The following is a 14,528-nucleotide window of genomic DNA, read 5'->3' as shown; positions in this document are numbered from 1 at the left end:
ACAAAGGCGGCGGCGGCGGCGGGCGGCCGCTACTGCCCGGTACCGGCGGGAGGGCGCGGCGCCGCCCGCGCTGACGGGACAAAGCGCGGCCATGAGCCCGCTCTAGGGCCCCGGGAGGCCGCCGCCGCCGCAGCTCCCCGTCAGCGCTCCGGGGAGAGCGGGGGGGCCCCGGGTGGGGGTCCCGGGGGGGGGGGGGGTGTTTGTCGCCGCCGGGCACCATGCACACCGTGCAGAAGGACACCACGTTCACCAAGATCTTCGTCGGGGGGCTGCCCTACCACACCACGGACTCCTCCCTCAGGAAGTACTTCGAGGTCTTCGGGGACATCGAGGAGGCGGTGGTGATCACCGACCGGCAGACGGGCAAATCCCGGGGATACGGCTTCGTAAGTGCCGCGCCCCGGCCGCCGCCGCGCTGCCCGGACCGGGGGAGGCAGGAGGGGAGGCCGGGGGTGGCAGAGCCCTCGCAGGGGTGGCAGTGTCCGCACAAAGCTGGGGGGGGGGCCGGGACCCCCGCACCTCCCTGCCCCGAGCCCCCCCGGTGCTGCCTGCCTGGTCCCAGCCTCCGCCGTCGGGAGGTTTGGGACCGGCTCTGCCAACTTGGAGGAGTCCGGGGAGCAGAGGGGAGGCCGCTGGTGAAAGCCCCCGCCGGGCAGCTCGGCCGTGGGGAGCTGCTTTTCTGCCAGGTCCCCCCCGTCTGGCTGTGTAAGGGTGGTTTGGAGAAGCGGCGTTTGGCTCCCGGGTCAAAATAGATGAGTAAAGTAAACAACCCCGCTTGGTGCCTGCTGCTGCCGGAGCCTTCGCCCAGCGCCGTTGCCACAAACGAAGCTGTGCTTCCTTCCAGGTGACCATGGCAGACAGAGCTGCAGCTGAAAGAGCCTGCAAAGACCCCAACCCCATCATCGATGGCAGGAAAGCAAATGTGAACCTGGCATATTTGGGAGCAAAACCAAGGAGTATTCAAACTGGTGAGGCATCCGGGAGATCCCATCTCTCGCTATTAGAATAACTTGTAAGGCGAGGAAACGAGTTACTCAGGCTGGGTTCATCTGATCAGATGATGCGTGCTTATCCCCCCTCGTTTTGCTCATCGACTGAGGACACTGTCATCCAGTTACCTCTTTTCCCTATCTTCTTACCCGTCCCTCTTATGCTAGTGTTATACACCAAAGTTCGTATAGCTGAGTTAAAGCTGTTTCCTTCCACGGCTGATCTGATTTCCTGCTCTCCTCTTTCATTGTTACATCAGTATTAGCGCTAAGATCCATTCCGTCATTCTGCCCTTTGGTTTAATTTTACACACGGTACCCGGTGTAAAGTAAGGTATTATCCCCATTGTCTGTTCTGATAACAGCACTTGAGCACTGTTCTTTAATCTGAACTCCCATCTGGCCTTTGTACATATCACATATGCATATTAAAATTAACTTGCTTCTAAATGGGACTCTAAATTTGCTCACATGCATAGCAGATGCAATGGATGTACGTGTGGTCCGAGGTGTAGTTACGTGTGTATATCGTGAGTTGAATGGTATGGTGGATGCCATTCATTAACATTTTTTTTCTGAACCCTTTTTTTTTAGGTTTTACCATAGGTGTGCAGCAGCTACATCCAGCCTTTATTCAGAGACCCTTTGGGTAAGTGGACACGTTTCTTAACAGTCAGTTTGAAATCAAATTCATGAATCAACTTCCTCATTATTTAAAATGCATGAAAAAGCCTTAGCTGTAAGGAGTGGACAGTTTCAACAGCTGTTGTTGATGTGTGGAGTACTTTATTTCTGGTGAAGATTTCAGAAGTTCTGTGCATTTGTCAGCTTTCATATAATTCCCAAAGATCCTCCTTTATCCTCAGTAAATCTTAGCCATAATAAGCCCACTGCATTGCCCTCTTCTTTGCCAGCTACAAGAATTCACAAGAATTCAAATAAATGGAAAATAGTTTCTCTATTGCAGTTCTTAAGGTGTCAAAACAATTAAGCAAATTCTGTTCTCATGTTTCTCAAATAAGATCTTCTGCTTCCTCTCCGCCGTTTCCCACATAATAATGCTTAGGGTACAGTTTTATCCTAGAAAACAAATTGCATTGGAAACAAAGTCTGTTACTTAATGAAAATAACATTAGGTCAAAAATTGATTTTGGACAGATGTTATATAAGGCTTGAATAGTCTGCAAAAGTGGGCTTTTGTCTGCCGTTTTCAATAGCTTATACCATCCCTACTCGGTTAGAAAAGTCCTCTTTTTATACATCTAATAGGATCTGGCAGCTGCTCGGGAAAAGACAAGTGTGCTTCACGAGAACAATAGTGACTGTCATACTGCCTTCATTTAACTGTTTAATGATTGATGCAGTTCTTTTTTTTTACACCATTTCAGAAAGTGAATATTGATAGGGTTTTTTATTATTATTTTCTAAGAGCATTAAGAAAGTAGGTGCATTTTTTAAAGCTTTTGAGAAGTGCTCTGTTGTGGTTTTTATGTGACTAATATAAATAGATGGGATCTTGGCCTTTGTCAACAGAAATATTTCATCCATTCCCTGTTCTCTGTTCATAGCATTTTCTTTTCTTTTCTTTCTTTTTTTTGGGGGCGGGTGGGGGGAGCAGCTAACAACAAAACAGAAACTTTCGCTCCTCTGCCAACTGCCTGGGTAATCTCATTCCAATGAGTTTATGGATGTAAGAGACTGTGTTGCCACAATAGTGCACACCCAGTGTATGTGCGCTGTGTACGGTTCAAACATGCCAGTTTTCCTAAGTGGTTACGGCTCTGTTGGAAAGACTTGAAGAGCATCTGTCACGAAACGAGGAGGGTTTTTTGGTGCAAGAGCCACAATAGTCCAGGTAGACAAGCTGCTGCTCTTCAACAGCTCTTCTCGCATGGGAGCTACAGCAGCTTTTTTAGCCTCAGAGGCAGGCAGCATCTCCGAGATGCAAACACCAGAGGCTTTCCAAATCGCACAAGAGCACACAATAGAAGTTGATGATAAAACCCAGCATGTTACGAGGTTTACCATGCGTGCCAACAGAAAAGAGCAAAATGGTGAAGCGTGTTAAAGCCCTAGTGCTGGCAGGAGCATCAGCTCGCGCCAGCTCCCCTTGCAGATAATCTGCTCTTCCCGCATGTGCTGTTCCTACCCAGCAGCCACAGCTCTGCAGCTGTGAAAAACGTGGGTTTTCTTTTTGAACAGTTTGCTCTTAGTTTCATGTACAGAGGAGTGTGGGATCAACTGACTAGGTGTTCCTCGTGATCTAGACAGTTACTGTTCCAGTTCTCCGGCATTGGTTCCGTCATTAAACCAGCAGAGCTGCAGTGAGCACATACAGCAGAGAGCACTGTGAATTATTTATCAGTTGCCAAGAGACAGGAACCAGGAGACTGGAGGGAGCGGATTATATATCATTATTTGCAAGCATCGGTAAACACGAATTTCATTGCATTCAGACATTGCTGGAGCAGGATCACTAGAAATGTGGGTTTGGCAAAACGTGGAGCCGTTCAACTGAGCACCGTGGCTGGGGCTGCTCTGTGGCTTCTGAGCAAAGCATCAGGTGCTCAGTCAAGCAGCGGAGCTTGGCTGCCGGTTCCCTCTTTGTCTTGTCAGGAGACCAGCAGAAGTAAGAGCGTGCCAGGCTCTGCTCTTGCATTCCCTTGAAGCCACAATTTCCTTTGCCCTCTGGGGGATTTGAGGGTAGATGAGGAGTTCATCAGGGTCTGTCTGACCTTGGAAGCGTGACCAACCTGCTGTTGCCCATTTGCTGTGCACCTTGTGGGGCGGATCCTGAGCTTCCCCAAATAAAGGTCTCTGGCTTGTCTGCGTTGCCACACGTAAGACGTCGCAGGGCTCTCCCTCCCGCAGTTTCTCTCTCTGCAAAGCATTTGCATCCAGGCACTGGCACGCAGTTTCTGAAAGACCATTGTTATGGGGCACGGGGTGCTAGGTGTGCAAGCGGGACTTGGCAAGGAAGGAATGAATGAACAACCTGCGAACTGCTAGGCAGTTAAGGAAGAGAAGACCAGCCAGTCACATTTGAGCTACAAAGCCACAAAATGCAAGTTTTGGTGAAACTTAAAATGAATGGAAACTATGAAAATTACCCAAACATTAGTGAAGATTATTTATAAACTGAAGGCTTCCCCCCAGCCCCAGGGACCCAAATGCAGCTGTAAATATTGCCTGGGGTATGCGGAACAGAAAGAGAAACCATGAAGAGCCTCTCTCCTTCCTCCTGCTGTCCTGGCAGGGGAGGCACATGCACGGCAGACAGCACGGAGTCGGTAGTAAATCCTGTTTTGAAAAGCAGTCTCTAGGCTGTCGTAACCGGAGATCTTAACAGTAATGCAAGGCGAAGGATGTGTCTGTGTCAGGGTGACTCGGAGATCTGGCTTCTGGGTTTAGGGAAGCAACATCAGGCCTGGGGGCTCAGTCTGTAGCTTACAGGTTGCGCTTTGCTTGGAGGCAGGTGGGAATGCCACAGCATTTGCCTGCAGTTGCTGACTGGCATAGCGTTGTATTTATGAGACTAGAGGACGGAGAGACTCTGCAAATGGAGCTGTCTCTTACTGCAGCAGTGTCCCGTAAAGAAGTTTGGAGAAAGATCAAACTTCTCGCAAGCTGCAAGGAGCACCTATGTAGACCACTTGGCCAGGAGTACGCGGTGGTGCCGCAGAGCTGCTTTGCGCCCCCCTCGTGGTCCTCTCTTCTGAGCCCCTGGCACCCAAAGCAGGCATGAGCTCAGGCAGGGAATGGGGGATTCCCTGATTCTTCTCTCCCCAGCCGTGCTTTCAGCTCTGGATGCAGGCAGTGCATGGCAGATGCATTCCTGTGGCCGTGCCTCAGCGAAGGAGCTATCTGTGTGGGAGATCTACCAGTGGCTGAGTAAGTGACTGAGCTCTTGGAAACATATCACTGTTCTTGCAGCAGGATCCAGCTCTTTCCATATCTGCACATGGGCTGTCGTTGCTCCTGAGACCCCACCTCCCGTCCTGTAGCTGCTTATTTCAGCCTGTGTTTGGTGTCAGGCAGCACTGGAAATGGTTAAATCTCTCTGAGTTTAACATTTCATGTACCGATGGTGCTGCAGCTAGGAAGTGAAGAAAGTCCCTCTTTGTGTCAGCCCACCCTCCCTTGCAGCTGTTTATCCTTAAAACTTCTCTATTGGGTTAAAAATAAAAGGAAACAAACTTTCATCGTTTCTGTGGTTATGCTTATAGAAAGGCGCATGCTGTCCTTGCTCTGCTCGGTCTCTGTCAGCTGGCATCCCCCGTGCTCCGACTTCCTATTTCACCACTTATCAAAAAGCTGGCTTGCTGCAGGACCCCGGGCTGCTCCGCCGGTCACAAGCGGCTCCCATGGGGATGGCTCACCCGGCACCTGTTGTTTGTCGTGTGCCAATAACATGAAAGCTTTCGGGGGGGGATTTCCTAAGTAACATTCAAATCCATTTTCCAAATGGCTTCAGCTGCTAGTTCTCAGGCATGCTCGCTGCTATTCAGACCGAACGCTTGCCAGTCAGAGAGAGCTTTTTAGTTTTTAAGAATAGACGTGTATTTATAAACAGATCCAACGGCTTTGCAGTTTTTCTTGGACATTTACTTCGAGGTTGCAAGCGCTGGTATTGCACCCGAGGGCTTGGTACTGTTGTTCTGGGTACAGTTTGCTCGCGTCCCACGTCTTGTATCATCCTATAGAACAACGTAAAAGGAAATCACGGGGAGAAGTGCCTTCTCCTCTGTGTGCTTCCACAGGCATCAGTGGATTTGCTCTTTGCCCTCTGCAGAGCAGCGACCCAGGTCCTTTCCCCTGGCTGCAGGGAGCCGGGGAGCAGCAGATGTAAGGTGCTCCCGTTCTGGTGCCGCTTTACTCCTAGTGTGGCAGATCCGTGCACGCGCCTGAATTTTCAGAGCAGTCCAGCCTGTACTTGATCTCGTCTTTCTTTTGTGCAGCTGCTGGCACGCTGGTCCCTAACTTTGGTAGTATTAAACACATGCCCAGTAATTTGAATGATAAACGCAGCTCTGACCAGCCTGCCTCTGAGCTGGGGACACCAGAGAGGGAACTTAGACAGTTGTGCTGATAATTCGGTGGCAAGGACACTGGGTCACTTCTAAATATGACTTACGTGAAGAACTTGTTCCCCGCAGATGGGAGCAGGCTACATACCAGAGCTAAATATACTCTATGATTGCAAAAGATGAAAAGTCTTGGACTCTCAGAGTTAAAACCGAGTATCCTGTTTCTCAGTCTCTCCATCCTGCAGACAGGACCACGCTGCCCCTGCCCTTTCCCTGTGCGTGTCAGCTCTCCCGTGCCACTGGCACGCACCGCTGGCTGCTCCTGCTTTGCTGGATGGAAGGTGTGGAGAGGGGTGCCTCGGGTCCTCTAGATCAGCAGAGGCATGGCTGGCAGTAGAGATCCCTGAAATTCTTAAAATTGAATTTCTTTCTTGGCTGAGAAACCACTTATTTTATCAGTAATCCGTTCCTGATAAAACCTATTTCACTATTCTTCCGTGGTTAAAGCATTCTGCTTCAAAATACCTCATATATCCAAGAAATAGTTTTTGGTGAATCAGATGTATTGATGATTTTAATTAAAAATCAGTGGAAGGAATCATGTGTAAAGAAAAAGTCTGTTAAAAAAATTGAGTCAGATAAAAGTAGACAACTTTATGCATGTGTTATACCAAAACTTGTCAGGTACTTGGGAAGTTTTTAAAGGTGTTTCTGCAGCCTTTGGTTTCCTCCAAATTGCAGAAGGAAATGGGGAAGCTTAGTTAAAGATGAAATTTCTGGGAATTAATCTCTGAAAGCCTCTTGTTTTCCTCCTGCATGGGCAGGATGAATCTAGCGTCCTCCTGGGATTCTCACGTGGATGCTGAAGGACTCAGGCTGCTGCGGTGTATCGGTGTGAGACACTTTCCGTTTTGTCTGGCAGTCCATGTCTGTTTTGGCTGTGCTGATAACTGGAAAGGGGAGGGCTTTTTACCTCTCTGGATAGCTGACTAGTTGCGGGTAAACTTCCATGTGGCTTTTTCCTTGGTGCCAGATGGCTCTTGTTTCAGGCAGATGTTATCTCCAGCTCTGCTACCTGAGCGTTTTTCAGCATGCTTCTCCAGCCTATTTTTGGTCTGGCCCAACATGCCTTTGTTTGGGATTATTATTATTTTATTTGCTTTTTTTTTTTCCCCTTTGGGTGTGGGGAAGCAAGAAGCAGAGGATAAAGCTGTAAATTGTTGAGCCTGGATAACTGGTGGCCAGTTCAGGATGTTGATCTCAGGCTCTTGGTTGAATTAAAAAAGTTTAGATCTTTGAGGAGATGCACTCTCATCTTTGATAGGCAACCTCTTTTTTTTTTTTTTTTTCTTTTCCGCACCTCTACACTGGCTGTGCTTCTTGGGGGAAGGTGTAGGTGGCATTTCCTTTTATTTGTTTCTGTGGGATCCACCTCCATTAGTTTGTTGCGTCATGAAGTCGAGCTACGCTCACACTGCGAAGCGATGGCATTGCTGGGCTGCGTTAGATTCGCAGCTACCGCAGTGCTTCCTGTTCCCTACGTTTTTTCTCTCCTGCCAAAATGAAATTAGATTGAAATCATGGATAGCTCGTGTACTCTAAGTTGGCATTTGTATTTCTCAGGCAATGATTTTTGTAGGCTCAGCAACTGGTAGAAGTTACCGTTGAATCCTCTTACATACCCATGTTTTCTCTTGTACTGACTCCAACCTGGGACAAGCTGTCATGGCAGGTTGTTCCTTGGTCATTGTCCCCCCGTATATTGAAGTCCTTGGCCCAGCAGGGAAGCAGGAAACCCAGTCGTGTACCATGTACCTGCTTGCCTGGACTGCTGTGTAAATCTTCCCAAAGGGCAAGAGGAGGAAGAGCAGAAGACAGACAGGCAAATTAGTTACAAGATGAGCAGAAATTTGTGTTTGTTTTTTTTTTTTGATGTTATTTTGTGTTTGTGTCATAATATAGTAGGCGAGCATAAATACTGGACCACAGAGCTGCAGGGTTCATCCTTGTCCTTTTTCAAGCTGGCTGAGGTAGCTGGCTGATGAGGCAGAACCCATTGACATTTCAATGCATGCTTTAATCAGCTTTAATAGGGACATTTCAGGATTCAGAGGTTTGTCATGTCAGTGGATGAAGCCCAGCCCCCGTCAGTAACTGCTGATGGATTGTGGAGTGGTCGGCGCAGAATGAATGCCCTGGTGTGCACTGCGCTGTGTTTATTCACACGTTGGTGAATAAACGCCGCAGGGGCCCCTCCGAGCAGGAGTCCTTGTTGGCAGACACGGCCTGACCTGGCCACTGCATCGTGCTTGGATTTGAGACCAGGACTTGAGTTTCTCTTGTCTCTACAGCCTGCCGTTGTGGCTGTAGGCATTGCCCAACTGCCCACGCTCCACCCAGGCTTGAAGTGCCCAGGCAGCTCCTCGAGGGCTTGGGGTTGTCCTTCGGGAATGATGTTCCTGGGGCACGAGCTGTGGCAGGATGCGGCTGTGTCTGCACATCACTGACACCGAGGTGGAGTTGCAGCACTGGTAGTGGAAGCGTAGAGCTCCTGGCGTGCTGCTGCTCTCCGTGGCGGTGCTGGGGTATTTCCCAGAGCAACTTCTGTCTGAGGCACTTACACTCCTGACCTCGCTTCAGAATACCTCTCTGCAAACCCGTCACCCCGGCTGCGGTTGGAGGTGTCACTTCACCACAGGCGGTTTTTGTGTTGCTGTCGTGCGCAGCTGTGGCTGTGCTCGGCTCACCCTGCAGTACCGTACCACCCACCAGACGAAGCCCGGCATCGCCTCCCGTGGCATCTTGGCTGGTGCCGTGTGTCCGGAGGGCTCCGACACATCCGTCTGTCCTGCCGTCACGTGTGGTGGCCGTGTGGGTGTCCCTGCAGCAGCTGACGGGTCAGTGCTGGTGGAAACGGAGGCCAAATTCCTGGGGTCAAACGCTGCAGTTTGTGCCTTCGTTGGCAGACACAAAGGGCTCTGTTTCTTTTATTCTTCAGGGAATAAAAGGCTGGTCGTGCTGGTGGCATTTGTGTGCTGATCTCTGTGAGGCTGCCAAGAGCCCTGTGCCCCTCCTCGTTTCCCGAGTGTTTGCGTGGTGCCGTGTCCCTCTTGTCCGAGGACTCCAGTTGTCCCCCACCGCAGCAGAACCAGCTCCTGCCATGGCTGGGGGCCGTTTTCTAATCACGTTGTGTATGGAGGTGAAGTTCTCTTCTGGCTTGCAGGGCCCGCTGTGGGAGCCGGAGGAGGACTGCAGGGAGGGAGGGAAGGCATCTCAAAACAGATGTGACTCATTCTGTAGAAATTCAGATTAGAGCTTGCTGATTTTTTCGAAAAAGACAGCACTCGAAAAGAGCTTTTTTTTTTTTTTTTCTGAAAGATCTTCAGAAATAGTGAAGGAGGGGAAAGTATTTCAAGACCTTCTGTGGATGCTAAACATAGCCAGCAGTAACTTCATCGTACCGCGCTGCTTCTGTTTTCTCGGTAGCTGCAAGTAATCAGTGACCTTACCTTGGGCTGCGTGTTTTGTCTTGGTCGATAAATGAGTTGCCATCTGGCCACTGAATCCAGAAGTCCAAACCGCGTCATATCCCGAGTGCAATTTCTAGCTAAACACCAACAGCCCACGGAGCAGAAGAGCCTCCGCTTTTACACAGGAGCAGCTTCTGGAGTTGCAGCGTGTTTTCAGTGCGGCAAATGGTGGTGTGAGACATGTGCCTGTGCGTGCATCGGGCTGGGGGGTTTTCTGGAAACAGAGTGCAAGAATACTTACTGTCTTCTTAGTTAATGGTGTTTTCTATTCAGAGAGGCATCGAAGCGATGGCATTTTTCCTCCCTGACAAAAAGGTGGTCTAGCATGTTGTGGACTTGCTGTCTTTTCGGAGCAAGTCATGCAAACTACAGTGGGGGACCCATACGCAGAAGATCAGAACCGACGTGCAGGGTCCCTGGGTGCACGCTCCCGCAGGGTGATGCTCAGGCTGTGCTCCCGTGAGGCTGTCAGCCCAGCCTCCGCAGTAGCACTGCTCGTTTCGCAGCCGAGGGCTCGATGACGGAGCGCAGGGAGCGTGGGGTCGGGCTGTGCCCAGCTCCTGGGCTGAGGCCCCTGCTGCTGCGGCCCGGCGCGAGACGCTGCGCCCGAGGTCGGAGCCTGGGCGTGAGCTCTTGTTCTGATTCAGCCGCGCCGGCCTTAACTTGGATCAGAGCTACGACAAAAATGATTCAGTGAATTTCTGTCCCCTCATTTCGTTCCTGTTAGTCACAGGGTGATATCGGGTGCCGTGTATTTATGGACTGAAGGGCTGTGAGCTCCCTCCCTGTGCGCTGCGCTGGGGTGGCTCTGGCCTCTGGAGGTGGCCTTACAATTAATGCGTGCCATCCATCCTGCCCCCTCCCTGGTGCTGCTCCTCTGGGCAGCCTCGTTTCATCCGAGGATGCTGATTTCAGAGGCAGAGTTGCTGTGAGGGGGGAGGATAGCAGTCATTCTCTCATAATGCAAATTGCCTTAAAAAAAAGTGTGAGTAGGAAAACAAGAGAAAACCCAGTTCAGATGCACGCTGGTTCACGGGAAGCCTTTCTCCTGCCCAAAGAGCAGGTTAAATCTAGCATCCAGTGCTGGGCGGGGAGCAAATGGGAACAGCCCCACAGCTGCTGGACAGGGGCAGCAGCCCCAGGTGTGCCCTAGGATGCTGCGGGTACTGGCTGAGATGTGGGGCAGGCACTTGGGCAGGACGAGGGAGGTCAGTGACGGGTCCAGGAGAAGCTTCCAGCTCCTGGCTGGGTCTTCCCGCGGCCAGGCAGCGCTGCGCATCCTCTCGTGCTCCTGACGGGGATCAGATGTGCGAGTGGGCAGCGGATCCTTCCCCGAGCAGCTGAGCTCTGCTCCGCGAAGCACTTCAGGCACGTACAAGCCTGCGGCTTGTGAAAAGCCTGTGGGAGGCTTTTAAAAGTGGTCGTGTTTGGAAATGTGCTGTCGCACGCATCCACACAAAAATCCCCAAAATGTTTGAATCTGCATAAGCACCGTGCGGAGTTTCACCTTGGCTTTTTGTTCACCAACATAAGAGGGTTTGGGGGCTCTCTGGAGGATGGCTTTTGGTTACTGCAGTTGGGCAAGCAGCCGGCCGGAGAGCCCATGCCCACAGCAGGCGCTTTTGGTGCCCGTGGCTCTGCCCTTCAGTGGTTGCCAGCCACCGCCTCTGCAAGCCCCAGGGCGGTCAGGGCCCCGCACCACGGAGCTCCCGGTGCAGGGCAGCTGCTGTGTGCATGCCCTGGAGCTGCACCAGCGCTCACCCCTCCTGTCTGGGCCACGGACTGTGGCAGTTTGGGTGGGCAGACCTGAACCTGCAGCTCTTGCTCTTAACTTCAGGCCTGAATTCCCCTGGGCCCTTTGGAAAACACACCCTTCCATTTTGCTGTTTAAAAAAGAAAAGTTAGCATTTCCTATCAATAAGTGGGCGATCTGACCTTAATCAACCTCAGGATGCTTCAATTTTAATCCCCAGTGGCGTGGTTTGGTTCCTCTTAGCAGCACCCCTGGGGCAGGTGCAGAAAGGCAGCGCTGGAGGCACCGGCCGCAAGAGCTGGGATGCTTGAGCCTTACTGGGGGAAAGAAAGCCAGAACTAATACCTCGTGTTTTACAACAAACACCCTGTAGCATTGCCCTAAACATCCCGTGTTATGGAAACACCAGCCCCAATGTGTGGTGACTGATAACAGCGGGGAAGGCCCTCCCCTGTTCCCGGCAACGGGACGTGGGGAGGAGCGGCTGGGACGGGGAGGGGGGAGCGTGGAGCTGGAGGCCGGTGGGGACAGGCCGGGCACACCAGGGGTGGAACGGGATGGTGAGCGGTGTCTGTGTGCTGTGGTCACCTGGGGAGGGGTTCTGGGGTCCGGCAGCCTGGGTAGCAGCAGATATCTGACGCGGGGGGAGCACCATGGGGAGCGGAGGAGTGGAGAGCAGGGCGTGTGGCCACCCTCTCCATCCCTGCTTCGCCTTGTGCTGCTTCCACCCCGGGCTCTAGGGGAGTCCTGCCTCCCCTCCCGCCCCCAGCAGCACCCCTCGCTGGGGCAGCACCGTCCTGCGGCCGGCGCACGTGAATTCGGGGCGGGAGGGGGGCACATATTCTGGAGGTTGCAGACCCCTCGCTGACCCTCTCCCGTTGCCTCCACAGACTCACGCCTCACTATGTTTACCCCCAAGCTATCATTCAGCCCAGCGTGGTGATCCCTACCCCCGTGCAGTCCATCACGTCTCCCTACATCGACTACACCGCCGCCAGCCAAGCCTATTCCCAGTACACCACAGCTGCCTACGACCAGTACCCCTACGCTGCCTCCCCCGCCGCCAGCTTTGTGGGATACGGCTACACGGGCGCGGTCCAGCCCCCCCTCACCGCCAGCAACCCGGCGGCGCCCGCCACCGCCTTCGTGCAGTACCAGCCCCAGCAGCTGCAGCCTGACCGCATGCAGTGAGCGCCCTGCCCGCGCCGCTGCCGCCTGGGACAATCTTTTGCGACGGAAGGAGAACAACTAGGACAACGAAAGCAACAGCAAAAAAATTAAAAAAAATAAAAAACAACACAAAATAAAAAAAAAAGGAAAAAAAATCACCCTGACCCTTTATCCCGTTTATTTAGGTGCATATCAATACCTAAGCTATTTATAGTGTTAAGGGCAAACCCAAACCCTTGCAGTCTGACTGTGCTCATGAAAAAGGACTTTGGGTAAGTTTTTTTTGGATCTGGACAGATATTGTCTTGAAGATGTTCTTAAAGTGACTGAAATGTTTCACAGGAAAACTACAGATTCTTGCACACATCACAGTCTGCTTCCATCGCCTATGGTCTTCTTTCCAGCCCCCAGCCCGTTTGCCCCGCCAGCCCTCCCTCCTCATCAAACCTGCAATCTTCTTATTTACTGTTGAGGTACAGAGGTACTCGGAGAACATGGAGAAAAGCAATCTTATTTTTTGGTTGTACAAAAACTTTGTAATACTCAGAGATGCCTTACAGAAAAAAAGAAAAAGAAAAACTATTTTTTAATATTTATTGCGATTTTATTCGCATGAGCTGTGAATTGCAGACAGAAGAATAGTAGTAAGTAAGTATCTGCCTTGTTTAATTCTCATTTTACTAAATTATTGTATGTAGGTAAAAGTTCCTAAGTAATTGCTGAATCACTTCAACATGCAAAAGGGAATATTGGCTTGAAGGACAGCAGAATATTCCTTTAGTCAACGCACTGTACTATTTTCTTATTGTAATTGTTACTCTGTTAAGATTATCTCAAATTTAGGTATATTTTTAAAATGCAAAAAAACCAACAACCAAGAATACCGAACATTTTGTCTACTTTGGTAGATTTTTTTGTTACAATGCTGCAAACTATGGAGACATTTACAGTATTTATGTAAAGGAGATTTGGGGCTGTTGGCCAGCAAAGCTTAGGGGAATATCATGAGTGGAGCAAAAGGAAAAAAGGTGTTAAGTCATTGAACAAATGGGTAAACGGAACCTTTTTATGCCTATAATGCAACAGCCAAATAAAGGAAGAGAAAAGACAATGTAAGTTAAGTGCATTTCTACAAAGAACAGCAATAAACTATTTTAACTTTTAAAAGGATCGGATACTGTATGGTACCGTGTTTGCGTGGCTGGAGTGCAGGGGGGAGTAGCAAAGCGACCTGATGCAGCTGCGCTGGCCTTGGCCCATGAACGTGCCCGGGGGCTGGGACACACGTCCCACGCGCTGTTGGTGGCTCTGCATCTCCTGAGTCACCGGTGGCTCTGGCACTGGGGGCTTTTGAGCTCCTGGAGCACCGTGCTGGAGCCACACGGACCCTGGTGCTAGCACCCAGCCTGCGTGGAGCAGAGCGGGTAAAGTGCTGCCGTCCTGATGCAGCAGTGCCCGCACCTCGTGCAGCCTTTCACTTCTGTTACTTGCTCAGAGGAAGGTTTTATTTTATTTTTTTTCCAAAACGGAGTCCATCCAGCGTTTGGAGGTCTGCCCAAGCCCTCTCTCGGTTAACGTCGGGTCGCTGAGGTTCCCTCGGGGCGGGCAGGGCCTGGTCAGGCTGCGGGCAGTGCCGGGCCTGCTGCAGGCACCCGCACCCCCTGAGCATTGCTCCTGTGGCCACGTGTGACTTTACCTCACCATCCTGCTTTAGAGATTTGATTTTCGGATTTTGACTTCCAATATCTGTTTTTAAAAGTAAATAAAACGATTCTATTTGAACGTGCCGGTGATCTATTTCATCTCTGCAAAGGTTACGGCAGAATCGGTGCCAGGACATCTCTGTCTTTGGCACCAGCCTGTGTTACCGCTCAGGGGATGATGCCTGAAGCCAGCACGGGGGAAGAGGGTGCCATGGGATGGAAGCAGAGGCAGCACGGTTCTGTGTCTGATCAACTGCCCTGGCGGAGCTGGAGGCACACGGGGGGCATGTCCAACGTCATCAGTAGGCCTCAGAGTAAACAGCCCATCTAGATGAATGGAAACAGCTCATTCCTCC

General features: G+C 51.1%; 1 protein-coding gene across 1 annotated transcript; it reads left to right on the top strand.

Annotated features, from left to right (window-relative positions):
* Window positions 1-33: 33 nt before the first annotated feature.
* On the top strand, window positions 34-13,639 carry RBM38 (RNA binding motif protein 38). The gene is made up of 4 exons (XM_083801843.1): window positions 34-386; window positions 845-968; window positions 1,584-1,638; window positions 12,190-13,639. The coding sequence occupies exons 1-4, from the start codon at window positions 219-221 to the stop codon at window positions 12,488-12,490; spliced, it is 648 nt and encodes a 215-aa protein (XP_083657969.1). The 5' UTR covers window positions 34-218; the 3' UTR covers window positions 12,491-13,639.
* The last annotated feature ends 889 nt before the right edge of the window (window positions 13,640-14,528 follow it).

This window comes from Anser anser (assembly GCF_964211835.1).
Source record: "Anser anser genome assembly, chromosome: 16".
Classification (NCBI taxonomy): Eukaryota; Metazoa; Chordata; class Aves; order Anseriformes; family Anatidae; genus Anser; species Anser anser.
The sequence above is the reverse complement of the archived record's forward strand: the minus strand, read 5'-3'. Positions and strand labels throughout refer to the sequence as shown.

Bases quoted from the DNA above. Each gene is read 5' to 3' on its own strand.
- RBM38 (XM_083801843.1), top strand. From the start codon at position 219: ATGCACACCGTGCAGAAGGACACCACGTTCACCAAGATCTTCGTCGGG. The intron at 387-844 runs GTAAGTGCCGCG...GCTTCCTTCCAG, and splicing joins AATCCCGGGGATACGGCTTC to GTGACCATGGCAGACAGAGC. The intron at 969-1,583 runs GTGAGGCATCCG...CTTTTTTTTTAG, and splicing joins ACCAAGGAGTATTCAAACTG to GTTTTACCATAGGTGTGCAG.